The sequence below is a fragment of the Natator depressus genome, chromosome 6 (assembly GCF_965152275.1).
Source record: "Natator depressus isolate rNatDep1 chromosome 6, rNatDep2.hap1, whole genome shotgun sequence".
In the NCBI taxonomy this organism is placed as follows: Eukaryota; Metazoa; Chordata; order Testudines; family Cheloniidae; genus Natator; species Natator depressus.
The window spans coordinates 68849862-68873829 of NC_134239.1; the positions used below are offsets into that span (position 1 = coordinate 68849862).

A 23968-nucleotide genomic window follows, 5' to 3' on the forward strand; every position below is an offset into this window, starting at 1 on the left:
CCTGCCCATTCCGATCCCCCGTGTCCCCTGACTGCCCCCCCGGGACCTCTGCCCCCACTCAACAACCCTGTTCCCCTCCCTCTGACTGCGCCGACCCCTATCCACACCCCCACCCCCTGACCACCACCCCGAACTTCCCTGCCCTTTATCGAACCCCCCTGCTTCTCACCCCCTGGCGCCCCCCCCCCCCCCCCCCGGACTCCTGCCCCATCCAATCCTGACCGACCCCCCCCCCCCCCCCCCCGGGACCTCTGCCTCCACTCAACAACCCTGTTCCCTGCCCTCTGACCGCGCCCACGACTATCCACGCCCCAACCCCCTGACCATCACCCCAAACTTCCCTGCCCTCTATCCAACCCCCCTGCTTCTTGCCCCCTTACTGTGCTGCCTGGAGCGCTGGTGGCACTGCAGCTGCGCTGCCCAGAGCACCAGGACAGGCAGCCATGCCACCCAGCTGGAGCCAGCCACGCCACCGCGCAGCGCAGAGCCCTGGGTCAGGCTGCCCAGAGCATTGCGCTGGTGGCGCAGTGAGCTGAGCCTGCCTAGGAAGGGGAACAGTAGGGGAGGGGCAAGGGACTAGCTTCCCAGGCCAGGAGCTCAGGGGCCGGGCAGGAGGGTCCCGCAGGCTGGATGTAGTTTGCCCATCTCTGAAATAAGCAGTCACTACACTCAATACAGTACCAAAGTATTTGTAAGCCTGTGATCAGTATACTTACAAATAGGCCAGACCTAGAGAAAACTATCTTATCCTGGTGTGCTCCAGCGTGATCATGTAGGGGTCTGACAAAGAAGCTTCAGATTCATGGCTTTTTTTATACCTTTCACTAGCTTTAGCAAAAGTCCAGTTTGAAGGAGTTTCTCCTTGCTTCTTTCCTTCCTCCAAGGCCTTCCTTTATCTCCTTCTCTCCCCCTCCCCCAACCAGCAGAAGAGTGGGAAGGTTTGTGTTTAAGACCATTTTTTCTTTGTCTTGTTACCGCAGCTCTTTATTTTATTAGTTAGTTTTTTTTTGAACCATAAGTCCTTCCCACACTACAAGTGATACTATTTATTATTCTCATGGCCTTCTTTTACTTGCTGATTAGAGCCCCTTCCTTACTGGCCACAAACCAGAAAGCAAATATATTATTTTCTCAACCAAACTTAAGCTAACTTTTTAATTCTTTTAATTTCATAACTAAGCCTAAAGACAGGAACAGAATCTCTGATTTTCCTTTCTTTGGGGGTGGGAAAGGAATCTTAGTGCTGAATTAATCAAGGACAGGTATAGCAGCACTGTCACCAGCAGCGTAAACTCCTCCACGCTGCCACTAGACTTAACCCTAGCCTTAGAGGAACACCACCACTAAATGTTCAGTCTCTACATGGCCTGTTCAGTCTCTGACTTCTCAGATGAAACTGCCAATGGGGGCACTCGTGTGTAATCTTGTCCACTAGGAACTGGTCTGAGATCTTCAACTTTGTAGGCAATTAGCCTTCAGATAGCGGGGACTTTCAGATGCTACTGCTGGACAGCAAATTAAGATGGGTTTGAAATGATGAAAGGCTCACAGAAAAGGTGGGGGAGCTGGTTCTTACAGGAACAGTGAAATGGATCATGCATAAAAGTACACTGAAGAAAGATCCTTTTCCTCTTAGAGTTATAGTTATAGGTGTTCACTGAGCTTCACTTTGGACTTGCCTAGACCATGTAGCAATGCACACTAGCGGGGGAGTGATTTCTAAAGTGTGTGAATGTGGTGTGCACTAAAAGTTTCCTGCAGCACTTCAACATAGTGCTGTTTCCACACACCCCTAGGGTGCATTGTTGCACCATGCAGACCAACCCTTAGTATTGTTTGTTAAAAATGTATATGAATTTTTCTGAGAAGTTACTTTCCCTACCTGGAAAGGGGACTCTGCTTTTAAATAGGTAGCATGCCCTTTCCCCTAAATAATGATATTTGGCTTCAGTAGAGTATTCCTAATAGATATGCCATCTACAGTTTACGTTCTGACATAGTTTAATATCCCGTGTCTGTCGTGTCTCCCCTTTGCAGAGGGAATGAAAATGAGAAGTACAAAACAAGAACCAAATGGAAATGTGAAAGCAAACAAAGCTGTGAGTATGCCCTTCCCACCTTGGCCCTATCACTAGGTAAAAGTAATGCCAGATCACTCAGTTGGCTGCCACTTAAATAGGAGCTCTGTAACAGGAACAAACCAAGTATCTGTGTTTGTCCTTTCCAAGAAGTGAGTGATTTGGGTCAAAACATTATGATCGTGGTGCTTGTGAACAGATTTTGTGTTTTTAGCTTTCTGGTAAATCAGAATTCAGTATGTGCTTTGAGAACTTGCACGTAATGCATTAGAGACAACTGTTTCATATTACACCAAGTTCTCTGAAACTGGCTAATTTAGCCTTTGTGTAGCTAGTCTCTCAGTTGCTAAGATTTTTTCAAAACAGAAAAATACATGGAAGCTGAGCTGGATTCAAAGGGCATTTACACTGCTTACCCTATATTTCCAAATCCTGTATGCTTTTCAGTCAGATGCACAACCACCTGAGGTACATGTGTATCTTTTGTGAGTGCATTTAAGACGTCTGCATTTTCCACATGTGACCCTGTAAAACTCAGGATTTATTCACGAGTAGGTAGAAAATGCATTCCAAAGTTGTTTTTCTAAAGCCTTTAGGGTCGAGCTCATTTTTGTCTAAAGCATGCATAAACTGTAGAACCCTGTTGCTCCCTGAAATCTCTGTTCTGCTTTGGCAGTAGCAAGGAGTTCCTCAAACTCTTGAGTCAGCAGCAAGGACATTCAAATAAAGATGACTTCTAATTCACAGATATCCTTAATATAAAGATAAAACTGCCCATTGTTTTCTGTTCAGCAAAAAAGCAGAGTAGAAATATGTTCAGTGCTCAAAAATCCTGCGTAATATTATGTATCACAAATCAAAATGTCAGTTCATACAAATCAACAGTCCTACTAGTGCTATAAAAGTGCTGAGAGTCTCAACAAAAATTAGGAAGGTTACATTAACATAGGGTGTACTCTTTAATCTTTTGAATGCCACATTCTGAATCCTATTTTTGTGTTTTAATACAATGTTTTATACATTATCGTAGCATTTTAAGTTCATTCTTGGCTGAGTAGGCACTGGCTTAAAATGGCTGAAAAATGTTTTAAACATTTATTTTGACTTCCCTGATCCTCTGAATTTGATTCCTTAATCCAGAAATAACAATTTGCATTTCTTGTGTGGGCATCCACTATAGTTAATGCTGAACTTTTCAGGTAGGCTAGAGGAAATGTATTCATTTGCAAACCCCCTCAGAATCTTGTCTTTTTTTTTTATTTTAATGTTGGTTTCTGTGCTTCTAGCAGGAAGATGATCTGAAGTGGGTAGAAGAGAATGTTCCTTCTTCAGTGACTGATGTGTGAGTATCTGTACTGTGACAAGCAGTAGTAGCTGCATTGGAGTCAGAAGCACTGGAAGTATAGTTAGAATGCCAGCAGTTCTGGTGCTGGCTCTGCTGGGCAAGTGCTGAACCCTTTCTGGAGTTGGCCTCTGACTTTGAGTACGTCTGTGCAGCATGCTAAGCGTAAATGTATAGCCATATGTAGTATTTGATAGGGTTTATTAAGTGGTTTTTAAAAAAAATCTAAACCTGCACCTTCTTTAAATCTTGGTGTTTGTCCTTCTTTTGCTGCTGTGGTGAAATTATCCTTAAATGTAATGCATCTGCTGAAATGTAAACTGGGAATTTCTTAAATAGTCACTCCAGTTGGTAATGGTAGGTGCAAATGGTCCCTTATGAGGATTTGACCTCAAGTTGAAAATCAGCAGTACTACAAGTGAGGCTACTGGGAATAAGTAAGTCTCTGGTTCAATATTTTGGTGACATGTTTGGTTTTAAGCATTCAACATGTGTGTAGTTAGAGGTATCACACAAGGTAAAGTCCTAGTCTTTTTAGTTAAAGGACCAAGACACTTAAAAGATACAGGACAGAGCTGACACATTCTTGTGCTTTGTGGATGGAGAAATCAGTGTAATTCTGGCAATGAGTAGTGATATTTGTATGATAGAAACTTTTTCCTGTTGTGGCTTCTGTATATCACCTCATGACTATGAATAATGAGCTGAAGTCAGTGTTAGCCACCTGTGTTTTGAATCCCATGTCCAATGACTTGCTTTTTTTTTGTGGAGTTAAAATCAGATTAGCTTCCCTCAGTAGTGTGCTCTGGATGTACATTTGAGTGTTTTTCCTCATAATATAAATTGTGAATAATTTTTATTAAGTTTGGTAGTTAAGACAGAATGTCTGGGCCTTCTGTTTAGTGGCTGTTAGTTCAATGATACTTGACATTGGCAGTGTGGAAGCCCACTGTACACAACCGGTATCACTTGTGCCTTAATAGTGATTTTTACAGTTTAAACTTTGGTGTTCTATGCCTAAATTTATCTTTCTTTAAATCATATGTAAACCATGATGGATACTGGCTTATAGTTCTGATACTGGCATTCCAGCAGAAAACTCAGATCCTGGATTTAAATACACAACTCTGTTTAACAAAAATACAATTCAGTTTATACATGATAGGATACTAAGTACAGTTTCAGAATACTACACTGAGGAAAACCGGTGTATCTTGTGAAAATTTGTCTTCATTTGCCTGGGGTTTGTCTTTAATTAGAGGGTACCGAAAGCTAGTAAAAGGCAAGATACTCCTCTCCACCACATAAAGTAAATAAGAGGCTATAAAAGACACTGTCATTTTACTTGAGAGTTTTTGAAAGTTGATGTCTTCTGGCTGATTTCAAGTGATGGGAATTTGAGAGCTGGACAATGAAAGCAGAACTTAAGAACTGATTTTGGTATTGGTATTTGATAATACTACTTGGGTCCCATCTCACTCTGTTAATGTCTTTCTCTGTCTTCCTCCAGTTCTCTAATTTTAGCAAAGAGTTGGTGGTCTTCTCCATTATAACCTACTCCCTGTCAAAAAGCTGGAGGTGTTAAAACTGACATTGATGTTTTCAGTCATTTAGTGCTTGGGTCTGTGTAACAATCTTTCTTTGTTTTTTTTTTTTACTGCAGTGCTCTCCCAGCCCTTCTGGATTCAGATGAGGTCAGTAAACAAGCCTTCAGCACAAATTGAAGTCTTATGACATGCCAAGGGAGTCATGAGTCTTTCATTAAAGAGGTTGACTTGGCCTGTTAGAACTGAGCTTTATGTTCCTATAAATGCAGCAGGAAAGGGGAGGGGAGGAAGTACTGATGTTCTAATTGGATGAAATACAATAATTTGCCCTAAATATGAACGGTGTAAACTAGCGTTCAGCTGAAAGACTTTCAAGAATGGTAGAACCTGTGCAGTAGATTGCAATTTATCATGAAACAATTATTTTAAATCCAAATGATTTTAAAATACTAGATGCTCCCTTCATGTAGTAGTGCCATGCATGTTTACTCTAAGTAAAGCTGCATTTCCCTGTCTCCTTCCACGTTTGTGTGAATTCCAGTAACTTACGTTGTAGCAAAACAGCGCTGTTTCTGGCTCGCTGGCTCTGCAGATGCTGGTACATAAATTAGCAGCTGTTTCTAGAACAGTGGTCCCCAAATTGGTGGTGGTGGGGGGGCAAGGAACATTTTGTGGGCAGGGGGTGCAGTGGGATGTCAACCAGCCCTGGCTGGGAGGGAGCACTGTGCATCTAGTCCCACTCTGCCCCCAGCTTCACTTCTTTCCCAAACTCATTCAGCCCCAGTCCTGCTCTGCCTCCAGGCCTGGGCCAGCCCCCATGGGAGGCAGGGAGGGAGTGCTACGTTGTGTTTCCAGCTCCGCTCTGCTGTGATTCCCTCTTTGCCCACAGCCAAGCTCTGCCTCTAGCCCCAGCTCCTCCCCCATCCACAGTTCTGCCCCCAGCTTTGCCTTCAGCCCAAACTGGGGAAGCCTTGGTGCTGTAATGGAGGGAGGTGCAGACAGATTCCGTTAATGGTAAGTGGGGGTGCGAGTCGAAAAGTTTGTGCACCACTGTTCTAGAAGTTGTTTTGGTTAATACCATCATTTGTATGTTGCTTTTGGCCAAATAAAGGGTTAATATCTGAAATCTGTGCCTCATGTTGAATTACAATAAAATCAGTCACCTAAATAATGCTGACAGGTTTCAGAGTGGTAGCCGTATTACTTTGTATCAGCAAAAAGAACGAGGACTACTTGTGGCATCTTAAACTGCCCAAATAAATTTGTTATAAGCTTTTGTGGGCTAAAACCCACTTCATTAGATGCATGGAGTGGAAAATACAGTAGGAAGACACACGTGTGCGCGCGTGCGCACACAATGAAAAGATGGGCGTTGCTATATCAACTCTAATGAGACAAATCAATTAAGGTGCGCTATTATCAGCAGGAGAAAAAATACTTTTGTAGTGATAATCAGGATGGCCCATTTCAAACAGTTGACAAGAAGGTGTGAGTAACAGTAGGGGGAAAAATTAGCATGGGGAAATAGTTTTTAGTTTGTGTAATGACCCATCCACTCCCAGTCTTTATTCAAGCCTAATTTGATGATGTCCAATGCTATGAATGTTGATGAGTTGATTAAATTCTTTACAAAGTGTGCTCTACTGTATCTGGAACCACTAGGCAAAAATTGTTCTTGCTGAAGAGAATTTAATGAGAGAGACAATGGATTATTATAGCACTCCACAAATTATTTAGTGAATAGTTTTTTCCTTGATTTTAGCACATATTTTTCTTTCTGCTTTTTTGTAGTATTAGATGAGTTCCAAACTTTAAGGTTTGATTAAGAGTTCCCTTTTCACCTATTTGGGAGTGACAAAACACAAACCTCCTGCTAGTTAGGGAGAAACGCATTATGTCAGTATTTGAGTGTGCTTCTCTCTAACCAGCATACGAAGTTCTGTAATGTGTACATGATATGTATCTTCACACATTCAGAGTTAACATGTAATGATCTGACCTAAATAGAGATCGAGTAGCAGTGTATACTCAGAAAGGTAACTTTCCCCTATATGTGCAGTTAGATTTCTGACTGGACAAATTAATATCTTGTCAAAATTTGAGCATTCTCTTATTCCGTGTATAACCACTGTTCTGCAATGCATGTGCGTTATCTATAAACATGTGAAGAGTGGGCTCTTAGTACTGAGTGATGTAAACACAGAGACAAAAATTACAAACTTCAATGACCTTTTTTGAATTTTGCAGGAAAGAATGATTACACACTTTGAAAGATCCAAAATGGAGTGAAGAAGCAGCTTCTTGAAAGTTCTGTTTCCCGTAGGCTGCCCAGTGGATCAGGCGCATCCTACTTATCTCTCTCGATCTTCACTGTTGGAACTGGACACTGTATTTGAGCGAGGGCATCTTACGCAGTTCACTGTGGAAGAGGTTCGCGAGGACATTGATAAACCTTTGAAAAATGTTTGAATTTACAGTGAATTTACAAGTTTGGATTTTTAAGTGATTTAAATGTGTGTTCCAGCACCTTCTGTAACTTTCTTCAGATATTTAATCTGTCAAACTAAAAGTCCTAACATCTGATTGAGGGACTGTGAATTCAATGTTACAATTAACTTCCACAGGTCAACTACCTGTTTTTGGTGGAGGGTAGAAGAAGGTGGTGAAGAGTTACTTTAGAAACAACCTTCCCATTTTATTGAAAATAATGGCTAATAGATGGAGACTGCGCAGCTGGCTTAGAAGGAGAGGAGGTTTTTGAGTAAGAAGCCCCAGTAATTGAAGGAAATCAATTGAGATACCAAAAAGGAAATATTTGAAAAAGTTACAATGATATTGATGTTTTTAACAAAACCAAGTGCAATTTTACTAACAACACTGTGTATAGGAAAGATTTTCTATTTTAAATGTCATTGACCTAGGAGCAACAGTTGCATAACTTCAGCATTTGTTGTTGTTGTGGCACATCTCATTGCCGGCAATGTGGTGGATGCCTAAAAATGACTTACCCATACCTTCAAAGTGTTGCGTGGCCTAATAAAAACTTCCTACAACACTTTGCTAATGTTTGTCTATGAAGTTAAGCAAATATTAACTAGATATTTCAGTAGAACTCTACTCTGTGCAAGTGACCTGTCTGCCTAGAGGTCTGTACTTACCCATGAGATGATGGCACCACCTCCCAGAGGGAGCAGGTTCTTCTTTTCCCCTGCAGGCAAAAGTTTTGCTGGTTTTGATCCTAATACGTTCTGCTGGGATACTTCGGCTCCTGGGGAAAGTTAAGCGGGAGTGGGCGGGGAGCAGTGGGGAGTTTAAAAAGTGACCTGTTATGTAAGTGGTTTAGTGATCGATTTTTCCTGTCTAGTCCATCCCTGGGGCCAACAGGTGCTTTTTGTTCATTTGATCAATGTCTGAGTTGCAGATTTCTGTTCTGTACAGAATGGTCGTCTCATTTTTTGCTTTTGGTTTTTTAATCATCTTTCATACTTTCTAGCCTGGAAGTTTCACTTGGCAATAATTTACATGTGCATGCCCATTGTAGGCCACAGGTTTGCATGTGTAAGTTGTACGGGTGTGAGTGAGGCTATAATTGGCCTGCAGTGTCTTTACTACTGCTGATGACACAGGAGGGAACAGCTTGACTGTTACATCCCATGTGGAGTTTGCAGTACCACTAGTTAAGCAGGTTTTTACTTGTAAATTGAGCACATTTATTTCAGAAATTGATGAGATAACATGTAACACTCAAAGTGCCCTTGATAGAGCTGCTTTTGTGCAGGAGAACTGCTCTAAAATCTCAGGTTTCAGAGTAGCAGCCATGTTACTCTGTATCCGCAAAAAGAACAGGAGTACTTGTGGCACCTTAGAGACTAACAAATTTAGTCTCTAAGGTGCCACAAGTACTCCTGTTGGTTTTTACTAAAATCTCACTCATAAACTTTAGATGAGCACAGTGGTCCCTTCTGGCCTTAGTCTGACCTCCTGCACGTTGCGGGCCACAGAACCTCGCCCACCAACTCCTGTAATAGACCCATAACTTGTAGCTGAGTTACTGAAGTCCTCAAATAATGATTTAAAGACTTCACGTTACAGGGTATCAGCCATTTACTCTAGTTTAAATCAGCAAGTAAACCGTGCCTAATGGTGCAGATGAAGACAAAAAACCTACAGGGTCTTTGCCAATCTGACCAAGAGGAAGATTCCTTCCTGACCCCAAATACGGCAGTCATTTGGACACTGAGCATGTCAGCAAGATCCACCCGCCAGACATCTGGGAAAGAATTCTCTGTAGTAACTCGGAGCCCTCTCCATCTAGTGTTCCCATCCCTGGATATTGGGGATATTTGCTACTAGCAGTCGCAGATGGGCCACATGTCATTGTAGCGGTCTCATCATACCATCCCCTCCATAAACTTACCAAGCTCAGTCTTTGAAGCCAATGAGGTTTTTTGCCCACATTGCTCCCCTTGGAAGGCTGTTCCAGAACTTCATTCCTCTGAGGGTTAGAAACCATCATCTAATTTCAAGCCTAAACTTGTTGATGGCCAGTTTATATCCATTTGTTCTTGTGTCAACATTGGTGCTTAACTTAAATAACTCCTCTCCCTCCCTGGTATTTATTCCTCTGATGTATTTATAGATAGCAATCATATCTCCCCTCAGCCTTTGGTTAGGCTAAATAAGCCAAGCTCTTTGAGTCTTTTTTCATATGGTAGGTTTTCCCTTCCTCTGACCATCCTGGTAGCTCTTCTCTGTACCTGTACTGGTCTGAATTTATCTTAAAAATGGGAGACAAGAATTGCACACAGTATTCCTGATGAGGTCTCACCAGTGCCTTGTATAATGGCAGTAACACTTTCCTGTCCCTATTGGAAATGCCTCACCTGATGCATCCTAGGTTTGATTTAGCCTTCTTCACGGCCACATTGCATTGGTAGCTCATAGTCATCCTGTGATCAATTCTTACAACCAGGCCTTTTTCTCCTCTTTCACCTCCAACTGATAAATCCTCAGCAGAAATTCTTGTCGTTAGTCCCCAAGTGCATGACTTTGCACTATTAAATTTCATCCTATTTCTATTATTTCAGTTTTCAAGGTTGTCCAGATCTTCTTGTATGATATTCCAGTCCTCCTTCCAACTTTGTCATGTGCAAATTTTATTAAAGCACTCCCACTTTTTATGCCAAGGTCATGAATGAAAATGTTAAATAAAATTTGGTCCCAAGATGGATCCCTCAAGAACTCCACAAGTAACCTCCCTCCAGCCTGACAGTTCCCCTTTCAGTATGACCCATTGTAGTCTCCCCTTTAACCAGTTCATTCTCCACCTTTTTTAGTTCTCATATTAATCCCAGTCTTCCCCAATTTAACTTATAATTTCCCATGTGGAACTGTATCAGATGCCTTACTGAAATCCAGGTAGATTCGATCTACTGCATTTCCTTTGTCTAGAAAGTGGATTATCTTAGAGATCAAACCATGTTCACATTTTTTGTAACACCACAGTCACATGCTTCCATAGGCCACTTTCCTCATCCAGCAGTCTACCCTCACAGTTCTTTAGTCCAGCTTCAATCTGAGAGTCCTGAGTTTTCCCTTCTGCCTCCCCTCGCCTTCCCTCCATCAGCTTGAATCCCCTTTGAAACTCAAGCATGCTTTCCACCTGCATCTCCAAACCTCGGATCTTCTCTTCCATTAGCTCTATCAGGCGCCACTTCATTCAAATGAAGTTTTTGGGCTCTTTGGGTACCTGTTCCAGGATAACGTACATCCCATAGCATCCATGTCTAGTCATCTTCACTGTTTCTTCCATTCCTTGGATCACTACCACTGCTGCCTTTGTGTCTGTCATAGCATTCCTGCCTAAGCTCCTGTCAAGGGGGAAAAACCCTGCAAGCTCAGAACACCACACTCCCTCTTCCAGACTCCATTTTCTGCTCTGTTTGCTGTCTCCTGTACCCCTGTTGCTGGCTGCTTGGCTTCCTTTATAGGCCCCCTAATCAGGGCTCTGCTATGATCAAAGGCTCTGCTTCTCTCACAGCACTCTGCCCCTACCAGCCTCTGAAAACTGAAAAACAGAAAGCAAACCAGCAAGCAAACAGACTCCGAAGAACTTGCTCTCTGCCCTTAAGAAAGAGGGGCTTGCCTCTCTTCTTCTCCAACAGCTCTACACTCAAACGCCCCTGTTTTCTGGCTCTGTTTGCTGGCTCCCATGCTGCTGCTAACTGGCTCTTCTGTGCTATTTTCTTTAACTCCTGTTTGATATTAGAGGTGAATAGAACAAAGAATCAATCACCACCTGCCTTGGAACTGCAATGTGGAGATGGTTATGTGTGTGTTTTTAATAAAATCTAGGTCAGGGCATAGGAAGGACCTAACTCAGTTGGATTCCTTCTGCTGAGCAGCTCTGCTTTGTGATGGGGAATGGACAGAAAATAATCTTTGTTCAAAAGAGTTGCAAGGAACTTGGCTTCTTTAAACAATAATCAAGCTCTAGTTTACTATTTCCCTTTTAACCCTCAGATGCCTGCTATCTTACTTACCTCCTCTCTGATTCCATTCTAATAGTTGTCCTATTCCCTGTTATAAATTAAGCTCAGCAATAATCGTCGCTTGCTTGATGTCACTTGCTGGTTGAAAAGCTCTTGAGATGGTTATCCAGGACATAGATTCAAAATTCAAATATAAGCTTAAGAGGTATTTCGAACAACTTTCAAAATTGGTAAAACTGGCTAGGTGTGCAAGAGGTTTGAGAGGACAATAAACATAGCAGAGATCAGAGTAACAGCCATGTTAGTCTGTATTCGCAAAAAGAAAAGGAGTATTTGTGGCACCTTAGAGACTAACCAATTTATTTGACCATAAGCTTTCGCGAGCTACAGCTCACTTCATCGGATGCATACTGTGGAAAGTGTAGAAGACCTTTTATACACACAAAGCATGAAAAAATACCTCCTCCCACCCCACTCTCCTGCTGGCACTGGCTTATCTGAAGTGATCACTCTCCTTACAATGTGTATGATGATCAAGTTGGGCCATTTCCAGCACAAATCCAGGTTTTCTCACGGGGCGGGGGGGGTGTGAGAAAACCTGGATTTGTGCTGGAAATGGCCCAACTTGATCATCATACACATTGTAAGGAGAGTGATCACTTCAGATAAGCCAGTGCCAGCAGGAGAGTGGGGTGGGAGGAGGTATTTTTTCATGCTTTGTGTGTATAAAAGGTCTTCTACACTTTCCACAGTATGCATCCGATGAAGTGAGCTGTAGCTCGCGAAAGCTTATGCTCAAATTGGTTAGTCTCTAAGGTGCCACAAATACTCCTTTTCTTATAGCAGAGATCGCATACTATCAGCCAACAGCTATGCTGGGCTCTTGATCCATGCTGTTACTTGACTTTTCTCAAGCAGTAGATTGATTCAGTATTGAAGCTGTCTCTCCATCCTGTTGACGGATACTATACCTAATCAACAAAATGCACACTGTGTTTCAGTATGTATTCTACACAATTTCTGGCTCTCAGCTACTTTCCCTTTTTTTGTTTTGACATGGGTTTCCTATATTTTTCAGTGGCAAGAGTCTGTTTCCTCTCATGAAATAGTTTAATGCTATGAAAAAAGAAAAGGAGTACTTGTGGCACCTTAGAGACTAACCAGTTTATTTGAGCATGAGCTTTCGTCAGCTACAGCTCACTTCATCGGATGCATAGCATATCGTGGAAACTGCAGAAGACATTATATACACACAGAGACCATGAAACAAAACTTCCTCCCACCCCACTCTCCTGCTGGTAACAGCTTATCTAAAGTGATCATCAAGTAGGGCCATTTCCAGCACAAATCCAGGTTTTCTCACCCTTCTCCCCCCCCCCCCCCCCCCCACACACACATACAAACTCACTCTCCTGCTGGTAATAGCCCATCCCTCTTTGAAACCTCAATGCGCATGATAATCAAGGTGGGTCATTTCCAGCACTAATCCAGGTTTTCTCACCCCCCTCCAAAAACCACACACACAAACTCACTCTCCTGCTGGCAATAGCTCATCTTACAATGTGCACAGCAATAATCCAAGTTTAACCAGAACGTCTTGGGGGGGGTTTGTAGGAAAAAAACAAGGGGAGATAGGCTACCTTGCATAATGACTTAGCCACTCCCAGTCTCTATTCAAGCCCAAATTAATAGTATCCAATTTGCAAATGAATTCCAATTCAGCAGTTTCTCGCTGGAGTCTGGATTTGAAGTTTTTTTGCTTTAAGATAGCGACCCTCATGTCTGTGATTGCGTGACCAGAGAGATTGAAGTGTTCTCCGACTGGTTTATGAATGTTATAATTCTTTTCTTTTACGTAGAGACTGTCCAGTTTGACCAATGTACATGGCAGAGGGGCATTGCTGGCACATGATGGCATATATCACATTGGTGGATGTGCAGGTGAACGAGCCTCTGATAGCGTGGCTGATGTTGTTAGGCCCTGTGATGGTGTCCCCTGAATAGATATGTGGGCACAGTTAGCAACGGGCTTTGTTGCAAGGATAGGTTCCTGGGTTAGTGGTTCTGTTGTGTGGTATGTGGTTGTTGGTGAGTATTCGCTTCAGGTTGGGGGGCTGTCTGTAGGCAAGGACTGGCCTTTCTCCCAAGATCTGTGAGAGTGTTGGGTCATCCTTCAGGATAGATTGTAGATCCTTAATAATGCGTTGGAGGGGTTTTAGTTGGGGGCTGAAGGTGACGGCTAGTGCCGTTCTGTTATTTTCTTTGTTAGGCCTGTCCTGTAGTAGGTGACTTCTGGGAACTCTTCTGGCTCTATCAATCTGTTTCTTCACTTCCGCAGGTGGGTATTGTAGTTGTAAGAATGCTTGATAGAGATCTTGTAGGTGTTTGTCTCTGTCTGAGGGGTTGGAGCAAATGCGGTTGTATCGCAGAGCTTGGCTGTAGATGATGGATCGTGTGGTGTGGTCAGGGTGAAAGCTGGAGGCATGTAGGTAGGAATAGTGGTCAGTAGGCTAGGGTCGCTATCTTAAAGCAAAAAAACTTCAAATCCAGACTCCAGCGAGAAACTGCTGAATTGGAATTCATTTGCAAATTGGATACTATTAATTTGGGCTTGAATAGAGACTGGGAGTGGCTAAGTCATTATGCAAGGCAGCCTATCTCCCCTTGTTTTTTTCCTACAACCCCCCCCCCCCCCCCCCAAGACGTTCTGGTTAAACTTGGATTATTGCTGTGCACATTGTAAGATGAGCTATTGCCAGCAGGAGAGTGAGTTTGTGTGTGTGGTTTTTGGAGGGGGGTGTGTGTGTGTGTGGGGGGGGGGGTGAGAAAACCTGGATTAGTGCTGGAAATGACCCACCTTGATTATCATGCGCATTATAAAGAGAGGTTTCAAAGAGGGATGGGCTATTACCAGCAGGAGAGTGAGTTTGTGTGTGTGTGTGTGGGGGGGGGAGAAGGGTGAGAACCTGGATTTGTGCTGGAAATGGCCCTACTTGATGATCACTTTAGATAAGCTGTTACCAGCAGGAGAGTGGGGTGGGAGGAAGCTTTGTTTCATGGTCTCTGTGTGTGTATATAATGTCTTCTGCAGTTTCCACGATATGCTATGCATCCGATGAAGTGAGCTGTAGCTGACGAAAGCTCATGCTCAAATAAACTGGTTAGTCTCTAAGGTGCCACAAGTACTCCTTTTCTTTTTACGAATACAGACTAACACGGCTGTTACTCTGAAACCTTTAATGCTATGGGCTCAGCTGTACCATCACTCTGGATAACTTGTATTTGAGAGTAGTCTTATGAGCAGTAGGGTACTTAACAGTGCAAGTGGTTACTCCTGAGGGCATTCTGTGCCAAATAAAAATTCTGCACGCTATTTTAAAGTTATGCCAATTTTATGTGTTAAAGGTGGAGGCTCCAGCATGGCATTGGGAGCACAGGTGGGAAGATCGCTGTGAAGCTCCCCCAGGCCACAGACTCGGTGGTGAGGCTGCCCCTACCCTGCAGATAGACTGTCTAGCAGCTTGGGGTGAAGGGCGGGGTGGCCCCCGGCCTCTTCCCCATGACTAGTCAGGATCTGATGAGGGTGGTAGAAGCTTGGTAGAATTAGATGAGGGAGACACTAGGCTCATGTGATGAAGGGAAGAATCATCAGCCTTGATGGAAAGAGAATGAATAAGGCTCACATGCAGTTGCTGAAGAGGGTGACGACAGAGTTTAGCTTCACCCCTACGAAGTAATGGGTACAATTGTATCATAAATACTGTACATGCATAAAGCAATGTTAATACATCCTTGCTGATAGTACAGAAGTCAAAGAGAGCAATATGTTTGTTTTAGTACAGTACCACCACTACTATTCTCACTTTAACTGTGAGAAACAGTAAAAAGTAGGCTGACAAATGGTTGCAAAGGCATGACATACCTATCTTATCAAAATGTAAGCTTCATTTTATTGAGCCCCATTATCTTAAGCTTTATTCATTTTCATTTTCTACTGTAAACTGTCAAGGAAAGGAGACAGGCTCCCAGGCTAGATGGCCAATTGGTCTTAGCAAGTGTAACGATTCCTTTGATAAGTTGTGGTTTTGGTGCTTAGGCCCTGGCTGCCCCTTGGTGTTGTAGCCCTAAGGAAGCAGCTGAAGCTGAAGTCATGAACGCACACGTCTGCAAGTGCTGGAACGAAACTGCCCTTTTTAATTTTAGTTTGGTCCTAGTTACTGTGAGATGGGTCATGCTTACACAGGTGACTCTAATAGCTACTGTTACAGGGTGATACGCACTCCTTTCCCCCCTTCTCCGGGCAGGCTCCTGGTACCTTAAATGTTGGGGGAACGGTCGGAAGTGAACAGCAGCTTGAACTCCTTGGGCCAGCGCTTGTGTTTTAACTGGAGGCCCTCCTGCGTGCGCCAGTGTTTACTGCTCCATGGCCGCCGGCTGCAAGCATGGTGGCTGGATGATTCTGCCAAGCTGAGCAGCCGTGAAGTAGCGACTATTGTACCTATTTAAGGAGGCAGCAGTCTTCGGTGTTTCTACCCCCCCCCCCCCCCCATTAAGAGGGATGGGACGTTCACAGCTCTCAGGGCCTGGAGTCCTGCTTCAGAGAGCAGGTGTCACATTACTCCTGCTGAACAGCGCGTTTGCTTTAGGCCATGCCGCTCAGAAGCGGCCGAGTCACGGGGCGCAGGCGAGCTCTGAGCTACAGGTCTGGGGCCGAGCGGGCCCTGTGCGCATGGGCCGGGCCGGGGAAGGGCGAGGGGCAGTGCAGGGAGGCCGGGCTGGCAGTAGGGGGGACTCGCCCCGTGTCGGGGTAGGGAAGGGCCGGGCCCTGGAGCGGAGCCAAGGGGAGGTGGGAGCGGGACGTCTCGGGCCGGACGAGGCGCCTCTAAGGGGCACAGGCCTTGCGGGTCGGGGTGGAGCCGTGAGCGGGTGGGACCCATAGGGCGGGGCCGCAGGCTCGGGGAGGGGGCGGGGCCTAGGGCGGAGCTTGCCCTGCGGAGGGGGCGGAGTTTATGGGCGGGCTCCAGCGGGGAAGCGGAACGGGCTGGGCGCGGGGGCTGCTGGGAAGGGTTGGGGATCAGCTGGGCCTGTACTGGGGGCCCTGCGGCGGGGAGGTGCAGGATTCTCCAGCCTGGCCGGCCCGGGGGTGCGGGTGAGGTGGCGCTACTGGCCCGGGGCGAGCGCGGGGAGCTGCCGCCATGCACGACGCCTTCGAGCCGGTGCCGATCCTGGAGAAGCTGCCGCTGCAGATAGACTGTCTGGCGGCTTGGGGTGAGCGGCGGGGCTGCCCCCAGACTCCTCCCCACGGGCCTTGGCCCCTCCCCCGGGCACCCGGTGGCGGAGTGGGCGGCGGGCCCCGCGAAGGAGTCCCGGGGACCGGGCGGCGGTTCCTCCGCCTGCCCCGGGACCAGCTCCGAGGCTGCGGCCCGCTTGTGGCCCCGCGCCCTGGTGTCCGCGGCTGAGCCCGCTGCCCCTGAGCCCAGTGTCTCCAGGCACCCCCGGGACACAGCGCTGCCCTCAGCCTCCCGGCTCGCTGCGGCTGTTCCCGTCCGCGGGGTGGGTTCCTCGCGGGAAGGGCTCGAAGCTCTTTCTAAAAACACACGCTCCGGACTTCGAATTTTGGGGTCTCTACAAACCACTTGTGTGACCCGTCTTGAGCGTAGCCCAGGGCAACGGCTAGCGGGGATTGAGCCCCCGTTACAGGGAATAGAGAGAGTGGGGACTGGAATGGGGCTGAAGTGTGATTTGTAGCCTCCATTCATTAAAAAGATGCAGTTTTGAAGGGTAGTGGAAGTGACCCACTTTGGTCTGTGTATGGGTCTGTTTTTTAAACATTTGGGTGATCTGTCTGATCTGGTTGCGCTCAGTTTGTAGACTTGAATAAAGACTGGGAGTGGATGTGTCATTACACAAAGTAAAAAGAAAAGGAGTACTAGTGGCACCTTAGAGACTAACCAGTTTATTTGAGCATAAGCTTTTGTGAGCTACAGCTCACTTCATCGGATGCATTCAGTGGAAAATGCAGTGGGGAGATTTATATACACACAACATGAAAAAATGGGTGTTATCATTGTAAACTCCCCCCCCCCCCCCCGCTCTCCTGCTGGTAATAGCTCACCTTACCTGATCACTCTTGTTATGGTGTGTATGGTAACACCCATTTTTTCATGTTCTCTGTGTATATAAATCTCCCCAGCGTATTTTCCACTGCATGCATCCGGTGAAGTGAGCTGTACCTCACGAAAGCTTATACTCAAATTTGTTTGCCTCTAAGGTGCCATAAGTACTCCTTTTCTTTTTGCGGATACAGACTAATGCGGCTGCTACTCTGAAACCTTGAATAGGTTTGTTTGTTGTGGGATGAAATTTTTTGTTCTGGTCTTGTGTATCCTCTGTGTTTTTCGTTCCCATTGTGTGTTAAGTGTGAGTCTGAATGGTAGAGAGGGAGGAAATGTTTTCTTGTGTAGCATAAGAAGTGATACTTTGCCTTTCCCTACCTGGTGTGTTTTATTTGTGAATAAACCCATTCTTTGTGTCTTAAATACAAAACAATCTGACCTGGTGGGTTAGAACTGTTATCCAAGGCTGTGTGTATACTCTGGAACTACGGGCATAGCTACAGCACCATAGCTATGCTGATGCAGTCTGTGCTGGCAGAAGGGGATTTTCTATCAGTGTAGGTAAACACCCCCCACCCCCGAGGATAGAATCATTTTTCCATTGAACTAGCAGCATCTACCATGGGAGTTAGCTATGTCTCTCAGGGCTATGCCAACCTATGTCGACTCAAATTTTAAGTGTAGATCAGGCCTAAGTGACAATTCAAGTAACTGTTATTACTGAAGATGGAGCAGTGATTACTTACAGTAGTATAAAATGTTTCAATATTTATAAATATGGGTTAGCTAGTTTCTCCCTGTAACTTTCTTTCTTGTAGATTGCTTGTTAATATAGTAAAACTGTGATATTAACAAATCAAGTTTAGCAAGTAGATGGTTCATAGCAAATTTGTGTTAGTGATACCTCGGTGAATAGGTTTTATTTATCATGCACCTTTGACTGCATCATCTATGCTCTAATCAGCTTTCTTTGGGACTCTTGTTAATACTAAACCATTGGAGCAGTTTCAAATAAATGTTATGTTATGGAACAAAACCTTTCATGTAAAAGAGTAACTTTGTCAGAAACTTGGCTTGTTTTTAATTAAGCCTTAAAAACAAAACGCTGTGACTTAAATTCTGTAGCTAAATTGAATATATTCCTTACAGTGGCAGTAATACAGTGGAGAAAACATTGAATCTGAGAAACTTCATTGCAAAACAAATGTATTTGTTTCATTGAAGTCATAATCCTGTGGGTTTTTTGAGCACAGCAGTCTCATGGAAGAGAGATGTTGTACTTCCAGTTTTATAACTTAATTTCTGATTAAATAGGAGAAAAGGAGGCTCAGGGGAAGCAAGATCTTGTTAAATCACAAGTAGCTTTGAGAAAATATGGTGTGAAAAAGGGAAAGGTAAATTTCATATGTTTAGTAAAGTTTTCCCTGTTATGAAGCTAAAGATTAATTGAAATTTAATGAACAAAGATTTTTGTGGATGAGTTGCACAGTAATACTTAGATTCAAAACCTTCTAATATGCAGTGTACGAAAGTGTGTGTGTGTGTGTGTGTGTAAAAACAGTGGATTTCTCAAGTATTCTACTTTGTAAATCCAAATGATTGACTTTTACGTGTCACAGCAACTCAAATAACATTTTTTTTTTGTAACTAATGTAATCACTTCAGACATAACTGAATAATTCATGGGGACCACTGTGGCTTCTAAATGTTCGACTACTGTGTTCAAAGTCAGAACTCACAAATGGTAGTATCTAAATTTGTCTTGCTCCCTCCAATTTTTCACTGTGTAGACCAATAAGTTGGGAGGAACACCAGGCATCTATATGCAGCAGCCAATGCTTGAAAAGTAGTTTATGTATATTTATGAAGAATGTGGAGCTCTCTCCCTTTTACTTTCACTTCATTATGAGTAGGGTCCTACCTAATTCACAGTCCATTTTGGTCAATTTCACGATCATAGGATTTTAAAAATCATAAATGTCATGATTTCACCTATTTAAATGTGAAATCTCATGGTGTTGTAATTGTAGGGGCCCTGACATGAAAAGGAGTTGTGGGGGGGTCGCAAGGTTATTGTAGGGGGGTTGCAGTACTGCTACCCTTACTTCTGCACTGCTGCTGGTGGCAGCGCCACCTTCAGGGCTGGGCAGCTGGAGAGTGGCAGCTGCTAGCTGGGATCCCAGCTCTGAAGGCAGAGCCTCCTCAAACAGCAGCACAGAAGTAAAGAGAGCATGTTATGGTATTGCCACCCTTACTTCTTTGCTGTTGCCTGCAGATCTGGGCCCTCAGTTAACAGCCGCCACTCTCCAGCCACCCAGCTGTGAAGGCAGTGCAGAAGTTAAGGGTGACAATACCATGACCTCCCTAAAATAACCTTGTGACACTCTCCCCCCACCCCCGTGCCTGCAACTGGCTTTTGGATCAGGACCTCCAATTTGAGAAACATTGGTCTCCCCTGTGAAATCTGTATAGTATGGGATAAACGCGCATACAAGACCAGATTTCATGGTCCATAACACGTTTTTCATGGCCACCAATTTGGTCGGGCCCTAATTATGAGCAAGTAGGCTCCTGTATCGGGGCCATGTTTTCATACTTCTTTCCTGATCCCTGGAAATGTTTGTTTCCCAAAACAAAGGTTACTCTATATGTAAGCACTTCCTCTAGGGCAGACTTGGGCAAACAACAGTTCGGGGGCTGCATCCAGCCCTTCAGACCTTTTAATCCAGCCCTCAAGCTCCTGCCGGGGAGCGGGGTTGGAGGCTTGCTCTGTGCGGCTTCCTCCGGCTCCTAAGCATATGGGCAGCCAGTAGGCTTTGCACACTGCCACAGCCCCCGCAGCTCCCATTGGCCAGAAAACAGGGCCAATAGGAGCTGCAGGGGTGGCACCTGCAGATGGGGCAGGACGTGGAGCTGCCTGGCCGTGTCTCTGCATGGGAGTTGGGGGGGACATGAAGCTGCTTCTGTGAGCTGTTTGAGGTAAGCGCAGCCCAGAGCCTGCACCCCGACCACTTGCCCCAGCCCATATCCCCCTCCTACCCTCTGAACCCATTGGTCCCACCCTCCCGCACCCCAGAGCCTGCACCCCGAGCCTTCACCCCCGTACCCCTGCCCCAGCCTGGAGCCTCCTCCCACACCCTGAACTCCTCATTTCTGGCCCTGCCCCAGAGCCTGCACCCCCAACCGGAGCCCTCACCCCAACCCCCAATTTCGTGAGCATTCATGGTCCACCATACAATTTCCATACCCAGATGTGGCCCTTGGGCCAAAAAGTTTGCGTACCCCTGCTCTAGGGAAACAGTGGAAGAGCCATGCACGTTCCCCAGCCGAAATTTGCCATAATATGTTTTGGACCATTCAACAGTGGGCTTTGGTTTAAGAAGATGAAGAATTTTCAGATTAATTTTAGCTGAGAGGGTTATTCTTATTGGTACTGATAAGAATTCTCTTATCTTACAGAGGAATGGCTGCTTGTTGGCACCAAACAAGGGCATCTCCTCCTTTACAGGATCAGGAAGGATATAGGTGAGCTTGTACAAAAAACCCCAAGCTTTTGTGCAATATTATGACAATGTATCTTTCTCCACTCTTCAGTGACTCTAATAATACTGGTACCCTGGTACATTTAGTATACTGAACAGCAGCTTTTATCACCTGTAGCTTACGAAAATGTTTATACAGGGCCACTGCAATATGTACAGATCTTACCTTTTCTTTCCTTCTACTCTGTTAACTGTGTTCTAGAGTTTACCATCTGCTTTAAAAATTACCCTTTCTCACAAGATTCCACCAAAGTTAAGAATTGTATTAAGATGATAAAATTAAAAAGAAAATGGTACAGAGTTTAAGCATAGAAGTTTCTGGTTATCTATCTGAACTATAATGGTTTCCACATGTGTATTTACAGTAAATTAGTGTAATCTGCATGAATACAATACCCACCATCCATAAACTCTAACAGAACCTAGCGAATAGATCAGATTGGTGGTTCAGTAAAAGGGCAACTTAATTAAAAGGTGAGACCCACCATCTTGATCAATATACATAATAAAATTAAACCTGGTTCAGAATCCGAACATTCTAATCTAGACCAAAAAATACTCCCCTCTCTGTCTTTTGAGGAAGCGGTCACAAGTGGCCTCAGTGCATTCTGGTGATGCCACAAAGAGCGCCTATTATATTTAGAATCATATATAAAATTACTCATGTTAAGCAGATCTATATCTCTGGTATCTACCAGTTATAATGTGCAGAAAGCCATACTATTAAATGTACTTTAATAGCTCATTGGATTGCAAAGGAAAAAGTTAAAAGGTGTGGCACATCTGCTCCCAATTGCACGTGGTCTCAGAAGGATTCTCTTTCTATTGTAGACACTTGGATTCCTAAACCCTAATTCCAGCTCTTTCCCAGCCTCCATAGGCAGTCTGTTTCAATAGATCATGCTGACTTGAGTTGCTAGTGTCTTTTGTCTCACTTGGTAAATTTCTCCCCCTTTTTGCATCAGTACCAGGAGAGGTTACATCATCAGAAAGTGGCTGTAAGTTTGTATCCATAAAACTCCTTTTAAACCCTTGTAGTGAAGTGTTTTTTTCTTTCTCCATCTTGCAGTGATGTGCTTCCTGGAGATTTGAGTTGCTGGTATTTGACTGGCTGGGAAAAAAGGTGCTTTAGGGCTGTCTTCATAGCTTGGGTTTTTTAAAATATTTAATTAAATTATATTAGGATCTGAGGTTCCAAGGCAAGGATTTAGCTAAAGATGGGACCTTCTGATTTGCTGACTTCATGAAGTTAAACCATGTTTTTGGAATCCCCAGCTAGATATGTATGACAACCTCAGATCCCCCAAACTGGTTTAAGAAAAAGGAAGCACACACTTCTTACAAGACATGCAGTCTTCTGTCATTAGATACTTAATTCGATTGCTGCTATAATTTATGGGACTTAGAGTAAGGGTTTATGCAGTAATAAATCTGAAGGCAACTGTGATTTTATGTCACTCTTTAATCTCTGCTTGGTAGGTTGCAACAGATTTGAAGTGACACTAGAGAAATCCAACAAGAACTTCTCAAAAAAGATTCAGCAGGTAGGAAATGGCAGTTGCTGACATTGGGGAAAATTGCTGGTGATTCCACTAAGAGGGTGCAATGTGAAATACATTAATCTGGAATCCCCAGAAGGCTTTTTTTTTTTTTTTTTTTTTGTTAAACAGTAAACTTTGTTGGGAGTGGCACAGACTAGACTGTGAGTTTGTCCACAGTCCCTTCCTACAGTAGGAAGGAACTGGGATTGGTGGTTACAGTAGATGACTTGGTGTTAGGACTCACTGAATCGCTGTGACCTCCAGCAAATCATACATGTTTGTACGATGGAGATAATACATTGCTGTCTGACATGGTACTTGATATCCTTTGATGAAACATGCTATTAAAGTGCAAATATTGTTTTGGCTATTAGAGGCTGGAATCTAGAATAGCTGTGTACTGACTTGCTGTCATTTTTATTATCATTTTAATTTCGATAGATGTTAGCACACTGACTGTATCACTGCAGTAGAGCACCTTGCCTTTTCGTTGGAGAAGAACAGTAGTTTTTAAGGAATCATTTACATCCTTTTATTAGTGAAGCACCAGAACATGGTTAAATCTTGTTAAAGGGATCTACATTGTTAAGCTTTCTCACTCGGAAAGGATATAAACAATATAAGCTAGCTTTATCAGACACTTCATGAGTATAGGTATGGGATTGTACAGTAGCTGGAGGAATGTTGCATAGAAAGTAACAGTAGCCCCATCTTCATTGCCTTGTGTGGGTAAATAAAACTATTGGCATAGACTAATTAAATCTCTGTCCATGTCCGGGTGCGGGGGCAGGGAATAGTGTTTGGCTTGTAGAGATGTTGCTTTAATACAATTCTCTTTTCAGATTCATGTTGTTTCCCAATTTAAAATTCTGGTCAGTTTGTTAGGTAAGTGAAGAATATGTTTCAGTATTTAGTTCTTTTTTTTTTTGGTGCAATTACTTGGCTGAGCATGACTTCTCTTTTTCCCCACCCCCATATAGACTGTCCGTTTGTTGTACCAAGGAAAGTGAATAATTCATACCCTCACCTACTCTAAGGCTTATTCTTAAAACAGTTTGCCACCAACTTGATTTGGGGCGGTCCTTCACACCTGCATGGCGGTCTAGTTGTTTTAAAGTCACTGAGTCTAGAATTCTGCCCTCTAATTTGCAGGGAAGTGTTGTGCAGTATAGGTTAAGAAGCAGCTGGGCTACCCTTAAGCCAGTAAAGACGTTTGGGGAACAGACCACTAATATTCAAATAACTTATGCAAGAATTTTGAGTACTGTATGTTGGGTGAACTTATTCTTGAATTATGATCTTCCTTGTCTC

At 44.0% G+C, this 23968-nt stretch overlaps 2 protein-coding genes across 4 annotated transcripts in view; both read left to right on the forward strand.

Moving 5' to 3' along the window:
* TMEM87A (transmembrane protein 87A) overlaps nt 1-8138 on the forward strand; it is a 29331-nt gene extending 21193 nt beyond the window's left edge. Inside the window, exons 17-20 of one of the 2 annotated variants that reach the window (XM_074955650.1) lie at nt 2038-2099; nt 3368-3420; nt 5084-5114; nt 7215-8138. In XM_074955650.1, the coding sequence (XP_074811751.1) occupies nt 2038-2099; nt 3368-3420; nt 5084-5114; nt 7215-7256 (188 nt within the window). In that variant the 3' untranslated portion in view covers nt 7257-8138. Of the gene's footprint in view, nt 1-2037; nt 2100-3364; nt 3421-5083; nt 5115-7214 lie in introns of both variants that reach the window. The other variant, XM_074955649.1, reaches the window with a different exon arrangement.
* Nucleotides 8139-16516: 8378 nt separating this feature from the next.
* The window catches only part of VPS39 (VPS39 subunit of HOPS complex), a 32417-nt gene continuing 24965 nt past the window's right edge, over nt 16517-23968 (forward strand). Inside the window, exons 1-5 of one of the 2 annotated variants that reach the window (XM_074955652.1) lie at nt 16517-16726; nt 21034-21099; nt 22082-22114; nt 22596-22660; nt 23500-23542. In XM_074955652.1, coding sequence (XP_074811753.1) covers nt 16654-16726; nt 21034-21099; nt 22082-22114; nt 22596-22660; nt 23500-23542 — 280 coding nt within the window. In that variant the 5' untranslated portion in view covers nt 16517-16653. The remainder of the gene's footprint in view (nt 16727-21033; nt 21100-22081; nt 22115-22595; nt 22661-23499; nt 23543-23968) is intronic. The other variant, XM_074955653.1, reaches the window with a different exon arrangement.